General features: G+C 34.1%; 1 protein-coding gene across 1 annotated transcript; it reads left to right on the forward strand.

Annotated features, from left to right (window-relative positions):
• Positions 1-1,377: 1,377 nt before the first annotated feature.
• On the forward strand, positions 1,378-6,102 carry LOC114382657. The gene is made up of 2 exons (XM_028342220.1): positions 1,378-2,373; positions 5,826-6,102. Exons 1-2 carry the CDS (start codon positions 1,559-1,561, stop codon positions 5,890-5,892), a joined length of 882 nt encoding a protein of 293 aa, XP_028198021.1. The 5' UTR covers positions 1,378-1,558; the 3' UTR covers positions 5,893-6,102.
• Positions 6,103-9,990: the final 3,888 nt, after the last annotated feature.

A 9,990-nucleotide genomic window follows, 5' to 3' on the forward strand; every position in this document is an offset into this window, starting at 1 on the left:
CTATTTATCTTGCTTGGTGAACATGCAATAGTATTTGTTACTATTATCAACTTGATGAGGTGACAATGATTACTGAACGCAGATTCTTAATAGGAAAAGCAAGCATTATTATTTGTCGAGGCAAATGAAAGAGACAACATTATTGTGATGATAGCTTTAGCCTTTATGATCCACTCCACACACATCTTAGTGCACCTGATGCCATTGCAATAATTATTTGTGGCCCTCTCCATTCTACCATACCTGATTTTTTTTTTGAAACGTATTACATTGAAGCAATTAATTCCAAGAACCGGATCCTTATAAGTAGGAGCTTTCATCTAATTTCTTTGTAACAGTTCATAAGAATAAAAGGAGTTAAGACCTGAAAAAGCCTAAGTAGCAGAAGGTACAGAACAAAATCCCTACAAAAAAGAGCCTAAACCCTCAGATTTAATAAGACTCTATAAGTCTGATTGACTTGATTTTGTGGTCAGTAAGTCTTCCTTATATGACAATTTATCTTTTGAGACTTAATTTTTCTAAAGTAGAAATTTACTTTAAAAAACAAAAGTAAAAAAGCACAGTCATTAATTAAAAAACTAATAGTTCAATTAAATATTATATATTTTTGCTATAATTTAGTCAATATATTTGCCAAAAAAATAATGAAAAGTTATATTTTACTTTTAAAGTTATTTCATCACAATTCTAATTTTGGCATCATATAAATGTGTAACTGATTGGTACTGAACATATTAGCAAAGTCACGGGACAAAGGTGCGTGCGTCACGTCTTAGTCTTGCTATTAAACAAAGTTGGAAAAATACGAGAGACAGACGCGGTCACCGGCTTTTCCTTCCACGCAAATAAAAAAACAAATGTTAATGGATGTCTTTAAAATACTACTAGTTAAAGAATTTAGAGTAAAATATTTTTATAATAAATATTAAAAATAAAAATTTTCATAGAAAAAATATCATTAATATCTTTATCACAAATACTAATATATATTTTAACGTATTTTTTATATAAACCTTTTATCATTACTTTATTAATTACTTCATTTTAAGGTATTAATTAATTAATTTGACAAAAAAAGCAAAAGTAAATCAACAATAATTGACATAAATAATAATAATTTATATTTTTTAATCAAATTAATTCAAAATTTAAATACGAATTAATTTTAGTATAAAATAAATTATATTAAAAATAAAATATCTATCTTAAATTCGTTCGAGGTCATCACAAAAACTAATTATGACGTAACATACGAATTGTTTTGTACCAACAGGTGAGAAAAAAAAAAAAAAAAGACAAAGGGTGCTACGTGGCACCCCATCTAGAATTCCTTGACTTTAAGTACGCTCTCTCACACTCTCTCCATTCCCAATCAATTTTTCTTTCCCTCTTTTAAAAACCTTAGTCACCAAGAAATTAAAAGAGCATCATCACCTTTGAAGCTAAACGTGTTGTTGTTGTGACTGTGAAGAAGAAGAAGAACAACATCAACATCCCCGGCACACACATACAAGCATCATTATTTTCTCTTCCTCCGAGAACCACACAAAAAAAAATGCTTGATCCACGAAGAGACCAACCCACAATTTCTTTTCCATTGTCCAATGAAATAGGACACATAACTCATGGTTATGACACATGGGGTGCCACAAATACTGATTTTATGGCATCAAAGAAACGGCCAAAAAATTATAAAATTTGCCACAGCTACAATAACGACATGGAAGTGCAATTGGGAACAGGATCAAAGGTGGATGATGATGAATCTGGTATTTGTTCACCTCCTCTTTGGACTACAAGCCCACCAAAGAGTCCTCATCAGTGCAAAAACCACTATAGGTGCCTTTCTCCTGCGTCCAAGACTCAAGCTATTGCAAGAGGCCAAAGGGAACTCATGGAAATGGTTAAGAGCATGCCTGAGTCAAGCTACGAGCTTTCTCTCAAAGATCTTGTGGAACACCCTAGAGTTGAAGTTGCACAAGAGAAAGGAGCAGAGGAGAGGAAAAACTTGGGTGACAAAAATGTGGATAGTAGAAAAAAGGTTGATATGAATATTAAGAAGGGTCAAGTGAAGAGAAGTGGGAACATTGATAGTGGAGGGTTTTATCTCAAAATGGTCTTTCCAATTTCTTTGGGATCTAAGAAGAAGACTAAAAATGAGTCCTTAGTGAATAGTGGTTCTAACAAGGTGTCTCCTAGAACTTCGGTTTCTGATCATGGATCTAAGAGCCTTGATAAGGAGTGGTGGAAGAAGAAGAGCCTTTCTGGTTCTGGTGGAGAGAGTGATAGTGGTGTGTCGAGCATTAATAGTGGAAGCATGAAAAGTTCTGGTAGCAACAACAGTAGTAGCAGTAGCAGAAGTAATAGCAGGTATGCTCAATCTAAATATCTAATTGGATGAATATAGAGTTAATGGTTATTGAGTTTAGATGTTGAAATTGTAGAAAATCAATTAGCTAATTGCATGCTATTCCCAAAATGGTATGAAACTATGAATTTGTCATGAAAAAAGGTATGGATTTTGCTGGGGATACTTTAATTTGTGGTGATTGATGTTAACTGCAGAATGGAAAACAACTAAAAGGTGTAGAAATTTTTTTAGTAAAATCTATGGAAATTCTCACTTTGCTTTTACTTTCCAAAGCATTTAGTTTTGAATAAGAATTTAATTTTGATAGCCCATAATTAGCTTAAAAACTTTTATTTTGTCAACCAAATTGGTAATACTCTATGTATGACTTTGAATAAAAGTTCTCTGGTTTCTCTATGTATAACTTGAAACGGATACATAAAACATATTATAAGCAGAAGTTATTGGCATATAGCATCCATGGTTTCTTATTATATTTTGAACCTTTTAGATTTTCAAATGCTTCTCTGATTCGATTCAGAACACTCAGTTGTTTCCTCTATGTATAACCTTGAATAAAATTTAAACGTTATTAGCATGTTCATCCATGGTTTCCTACTATATTTTGAGCTTTCAGGATTTTCAAATTTGATTCTAATCAGAACAGTAAGTTGTTTTTCAATCAAATTGCGTTTCTTGGTAAATGACAAAGTCAATGAAAGTAGACAAAAGTATGCACTCACTATGCACGCATTGTCGGATTTTTTGGCCTTACTTCACGGAGGTTAAAGGGTCGAAGGCACCCAGTATTGTAGTCCTTTAGTTGATAAAGTTTTCTGGCGTAACTTTTAAGGTCTTTAAATCAAATCAAATGTTCAAGGTGTTCAATTGTTGGTGGTGGGTATAAAAAAAAGATACAGCGATGGTCATGTTCGTAAGCTAATTAACAACACAATTATTGATTTTTTTATAATGATCACACTAATATTTGAATTTAACACTTCGCATATATTATTTTAAGGTTTAATTAATTCTTATAATTTTTAATTTTTTTAGTTTATATAATTAATATCTAGATTTTTTAGTCCTAAAATTTATATTTTAATTCTTCAAAGATTTTTGTCATTAAAATAAATTCTTTAACTCGTTTTAATTTCTTAGTTAAAAAATTTTAATCATAAATCTTTTAGGAATTAAAATATAAACTTTAAATACTAAAAAATTTATTTATTAACTATAGAGATTAAAAATAATAAATTTAAAAATTATAAAAACTAATTAAACCTTATTTTAAATTCCCACTACTAGGCTTACCGTAATTATTTACACAATTGTTGATTTGTTGCATGACAACCAAGTTTTATTGGCCCAATGAATCAATAAGCAGAAAAATTACTTAACAAATCACGAATAATAACTAGTTTATTTGTGTGCACATAGATAATAGTAATTCCAGTTCCTGCACGCGTTATTCAAGAATGATATTTACTTTATAGTGTAATATATAATAAAAAATGTTGGCGACAGTATTTTTACAATCTCTTCCTTTTTTTTTTTCTCAGCCAAAGTTATAATATAACTTTAAAATCGGTTACATGGGTACTGATATGATAGGAAGAGGAAGATAATGACTCACTACTTGAAAAATTATGTTTAGTGATTTTGGCACCAATTTCGTTAGTGGGTTTCTGTAGTAGTACTTTATTCTGTTATGAATGCTCTATGCTTTTGTAATTCATTTAGTGCTATAGTGCTCTCTATTAGTGCTTAGAGATTTTGTTATTAGCTTTTGTCTTGTAGCAAAGGCATATGACTATATATACCGAAGGTGTATTAACATAAGGGATATGCAAAATTATAAGGAAATTTCTCCCCCAGTGTCTTAAGCTTCTTCCTCCTCCTGCATTCTGTGCTTTTATCTTTAATGTTCATAACAATTTGGTGCTTTCATTGAGAACTCCAATGGCAAACGACGAACTTTCCTCAGAGTGCTTGGACCGCCTCGAGGCCGCCATTGCCGATCTCGTTGTCACCCAAGCCTCCATGGCTGCCAAACTAGATCTCCTTCTCCTGAAAATGGATACCCTATTAACTAGCCAACACCTTCCATCTTCTTCCTTTGCAAAGGCACTCCCCACACACACACCCATGCCAACTCCGCCGCCTATGCCGATTCCACCTCCCCAACCTGCACTCATGAAGCACACCCCGCACCCTTGCTGGCTTCGCTTACCATTGTTGCCGTCCACCTCTCCGATAACAGCAAGCCCCAGGCGTCCTCCCCCGGTCGTCGTTGGGTTGCCATCCATCGGATCCATGCGGAGTTCCCCAGCCACCACATCCTTCCCTTCGACCTCTGCTTATTCCCTTCCATCACGTTCATTGCCAAGGTCAGGGACAAGGAGCTCGACCACCCTTTCCTCCTCACCTTCTACGCCACTATCAACACCGCCAAAGGGCTTCGCTTCCGCAACACTAACCTTCATTTGCGCACGAGCTATTTTCCTTCACCCATTTTAATTTGGGATCCCGATTCAACTTTTGAAGCCATGGTTTGAAGCCCAACACCTTGAGGACGAGGTGTTTTTGATGGGCCAGGGAATGATATGATAGGAAGAGGAAGATAACGACTCAACACTTGAAAGATTATGTTTAGTGGTTTTGGCACCAATTTCGTTAGTGGGTTTTTGTAGTAGTGTTGTATTCTGTTATGAGCAGTAGTGCTCTATGCTCTTGTAATTCTGTTAGTCCTATAGTGCTCTCTACTAGTGCCTTAGAGATTCTGCTATTAGCTTTTGTCTTGTAGCAAAGACATATGACTATATATACCAGAGGTGTATTCACAGAAGGAATATGCAAAATTATAAGGAAATTCCTTCCCAACTGTCTTAAGCTTCTTTCTCTTTTTGTATTCAGTGCTTTTATCTTTGATGTTCATAACAGGTACCCTAACCCATTTACATAAGTGTTTTACAGACCCAATTGATACATAAAGATCCATCACTAGCATAATATGCTATGTGTTTGAATTTAAGTTGGAAATGCAATGTGTGTGATTCTATATAAATTCAATAGATAAAAGTAAATTGAAAGTAAAAGCAAGGATGGTGATATTTATGTAAACATACGTTTATAACCTTCTATCCAAACACACCTTATATCGATATCCCTTCATAGTTGACGTTTTCTTCATAACATTTTCTTTAGTTCAAATTTAGTAAAAAAAAACAATTTTAGTGGATCTTACTTTTAAATAACTAAATTAGTGATTTTTAATAAATTTGACTCAACCACAAAATAAGTATTAGAAAAAGAATATCATTAGTATTTTTCATGTATATATATATATATATATATATATATATATATATATATATATATATATATATATATATATATAATATAACATAATATATAATTTGTTTCTTATATTGTTATCAGTTAAGTAACATTTTTTTTTTTGGGAATGCAGGCATGAAGTGAATGTTAGTAGTTGCTGGCCTTTCATACGAAGACCCGAAAGCTTATCACCAAATTAGGCGTTGGCACTGTTGATCAAGAGTATATGAAGATTACATATGTTCAATTATACTTTTCTTGGTTTTTATTAGACATGACAAGGCACATAAAAGTTAGTATGTAATGCAACGAGTGTGTTTATGTATATTAATTTTCCCAGAGAAATTTTAACGAAGTATCTTCTATTTTATGCTTTCTCGATTTAAAGAAGAACACATATGGCATGGATCTGCCTCGGTTGTCGTTTCTGTGATGAGCTGGTTCGAAGAGTTAAAAATACACAGCTTTGAGCCGTTTAAGGTAGAAAAAAAGTTTGATAATTGCTATTCACCCCAACACTATTGCGAATGATCCATATTAAGTGGTTGAATTTTTTTTCGTATGAAAATGTTTTTTTTTCTTCATGAAAACATGTTTCCTTTATATAATGCCTACAACATTCATAACGAAAACATGCTTGAGGAGGGGTGCAAACAAAATCTACATATAGGGGAGGATTTGAGATGTTTTAAGATGTTATAAATTAGATCTTTGAGATATTTTGGGGGTGTTTGGTTTGGTTGTTTTATGTTTTCATTTTCACTGAAAACAGAAAACGGTGATGAAAATGTGTTTGGTTGGATTTCTGAAAACATTTTCAGTGAAAATGAAAATAGGAAACAACCAGAAAATGAAAACAATAAATTCTCATTTTCAGTGTTTTCAGTTGAGAACAGAAACCTCATTTCGGGTAAAATGAAATTGCGGTGACAATGAATGTAATTTTAAGCAAATCTAAAAATACAAAAAGACAAGAAGTCAATATATCATAAATTTTCAGTATTTTTATTTCATGAAAACAGAAAACAAGAAGTCAAACCAAACATGTTTTCAGAATTCTAATCTTTTGAAAATGAAAACGGTTTTCCGAAAATGAAAACAGGAAATGAAAACAGAAAATAAAAATTTTTGAGAGATTTTATGGTTAAATGATATTTTAAATTTAGTTTAAATACTTTTAATCTAGGTCTTCCATTTCAATCTAATAATTGTGATTAATCATTTTTATTCTCACATAAGATGATTATTCTCATTATCATATGATACGTCACACATACGCACACACACATATATAATAAAAGGTCTAGATTAAAAAATTTTAAATTCAAATTAAAACTTTATTTAACTATAAAATCTCTAATTTATCAAACAAAAAATTAAATATCTTGAAGATTTGATTTATGTTATCGTAAAATATTCTAAACTTAGCACCAACTTGATCACCACCACCGTCATTATTGTTTTCGTCACAACTGTCATGGCTGCCACCACAATTACCACCATGATTGTCAATATGATCGTGGTAGTGGTGACGACAACGACAGTCATGTTGGTGGTGACGGTTATGGTAGTAGTGGTGATTGTAGTGGTGATTTTGACATAAATTAAATTTTTAAGATATTTGATTTTCTATTAGATAAATCTTTTATGGTTGAATAATGTAACACCCTGAAATATTACTAGTTATAAATCGATGTTTAATTGTATTTATTGTGTTATTTGACTATATGGTTGACTTGAATGAGTGGAGGTATGACTTGAATTAATCATGTGCGAATTTCTTGATGTGGATGTTGAGTTATGTGGAGTTTTGTTGAGCTAAGTTAAAATTATGAGATTTTAAATTTTACCTAAACCTATTCCAGTAAAATCAAAATCCCGGATTTGTTAACCGTTAGATCGTCTTCAAATATTTCCTGGAGCTTCCTAAGACACATCTACATAGTCTGACTGTTGAGATTTTGAAACTAACAAATTTTGGTGTCTCACTAAGTGAGAAGGGTGCGCTAAGCGCAATTCCAACCTAAGAGGGAATTGCGCTAAGCGAGCAGGGGCGCGCTAAGTGCAATTCCAACCCGAGAGGGAATTGCACTGAGCGAGTTTTGGCCCACTAAGCGAGGCCTAGTGCAGAGGGAGTTGCGCTAAGCTTGAATTGTCACGCTAAGCACGAAAAGTGGACTATGGCTTAGTGAGACGAGCTCACTAAGCGAGATCTACAGATTATAAATATGTTCCTTAGCGTGAAAAACACGATTTTTCACTCTCTTCTTCTCCAAAATGCCACCCAAACCCTAAAACCTCCTTCTCCACCATCCACGACCACCGGTGGCCACCGCGAGCCGCCATTGCTTGCCGTTGAACCCCCACACCAAGAGGAAAACTTTAATCGAAGCGGAATCCTCAGAATTCTCCTCAAGGATTCGATGGAGAAAATTCCCCCAATCCTCCATTTCATAGCTTCTCTGAGGTAATCTTGACTTCTAAGCCCTTCTCTTAGTTAGTTTGAGTTCCTCTTAGTGTCTCTTGTGTGTAGGGTACTATAATAGGATGTTTTTACACTTTCTTTGAAAAACCTTAGAGAATGAGACATTGTAAAAGTTATCTTTTTATAACATTGATGTTATTTACATGACCTTCACTGAACCCTTGTCACATTGGCGTGATCGGAATTTTAAAATGATGTCTCCTTTTAGTAGAATCCAAAACACCCCTCAACCCTTTATGTTTTGACAGAGGTATTTGACTCCTAATATGGTTATTAACCTTGTTTTTGAAACCTATACTAAATTTCCTTCAATTTGGCATATAGAACCTTGTGTTTGGACTGATGAGCGTGAACGAGAGAGACCTTTGAGCAACGCAAACAGGAGCTGAAGGAGAGCTCACAATAGGTGAGGAGAGTTTATTATAGTTTACAACTTTTAATGCCATAGTTGGGGTCAAGGAACCTAACTATGGGGATGTATGCCTGTCCCTATTGCATGCTGATTTTCAAGAAAATAATGTTTTTGACTAACGGGATGCGATATATCTATTATTGATGAATAACATTATTGTTTATTAGACTTTTGTGGTCTGAAGACCTGGGGAGTGTGAATCTCAAGCATGAACTATAGATGTATGTATATGCGGAATGTGACTTATTGTTGATGTTGTTATTGATGACATTAATTGATATGAGATGAGGTTGATGTTTATGATGATATTGATATGAAATGATGTTGTTATTGATGATTATGTCAATATGAGTTGATGTTGCTATTGACAATTATGTTAATATGAGATGATGTTGTTGTTGTTGATAATGTCATTGAAATGAGATGATGTTGATGTTGAGAGTGATATTGAGATGAAATGTTGATGATGTATGTTGTGTATGTACATGAGGGGTGCATTGACCTTGTTGGATGTCCCTAGTGGAGGAAATAGAGTGGTTAAAGAGTTTTAAGCATCTCTGGAGGGGGATAGCTTAGAATCTTTAATTATCCGCTGTCAATGCATTGATGGTGCCCCATGTTTCATATGTTGTGTGATGTGTATGTACATGAGGGGTGCATGACCTTGTTGAATATCCTTGGTGGGGGAAAAAGAGTCGTTAAAGAGTTTTAAGCATCTCCATAGGGGGATGACTTAAAATCTTTAATTATCCACGGTCAGTGCATTAATGGTGCCCATGTTTCATACGTTGTATGTTGTGTATGTACATGGGGGGCGGTGCAGTGACCTTGTTGGATGTCCCTAGTGGGGGAAATAGAGTGGTTAAAGAGTTTTAAGCATCTCTGGATGGGGATGGCTTAGAATCTTTAATTATCCACCGCCAATGCATTTGATGGTGCCCATGTTTCATACTTCACATGACATGGAAATAGTATAAACTTTGTTAGTAAGTACTTGTAGTTTCTCGTGAGGAGAAATACTTGTACTAGGTGGCATGTCACTCGATTTGGAACTCCCTTGAGACTCAGGTTGATCACCGTGGGGGGAGGGGAGTTGCCTGTGCATGACAGGGTGACCTCGACACTTACTGCTTAGTTTTCCTAAGTGAGAGTGTCGTGTGGACACGCTTAGACTATTTCCTTGGGGATGGTACCACATTGCATTTGAGAGTCGAGGTCAAACGCATGCATCATATTGAGCATGATTGATTGGAACTATGGATTGATGATGACTATTTGTTGAGTGTGTGTTGGACTAGTGAATGTTTGTGTAAGCTTATGATATTTGTTAATGTTTTCTTACTAATTGTGGTTATTTGATTTTTGTATTAATTTCTTTTATAATAAACTCACCCCTTGCAA

The sequence above is a fragment of the Glycine soja genome, chromosome 13, assembly GCF_004193775.1.
Source record: "Glycine soja cultivar W05 chromosome 13, ASM419377v2, whole genome shotgun sequence".
In the NCBI taxonomy this organism is placed as follows: domain Eukaryota; kingdom Viridiplantae; phylum Streptophyta; class Magnoliopsida; order Fabales; family Fabaceae; genus Glycine; species Glycine soja.

Bases quoted from the DNA above. Each gene is read 5' to 3' on its own strand.
- LOC114382657 (XM_028342220.1), top strand. From the start codon at position 1,559: ATGCTTGATCCACGAAGAGACCAACCCACAATTTCTTTTCCATTGTCC. The intron at 2,374-5,825 runs GTATGCTCAATC...TTGGGAATGCAG, and splicing joins AGTAGCAGAAGTAATAGCAG to GCATGAAGTGAATGTTAGTA.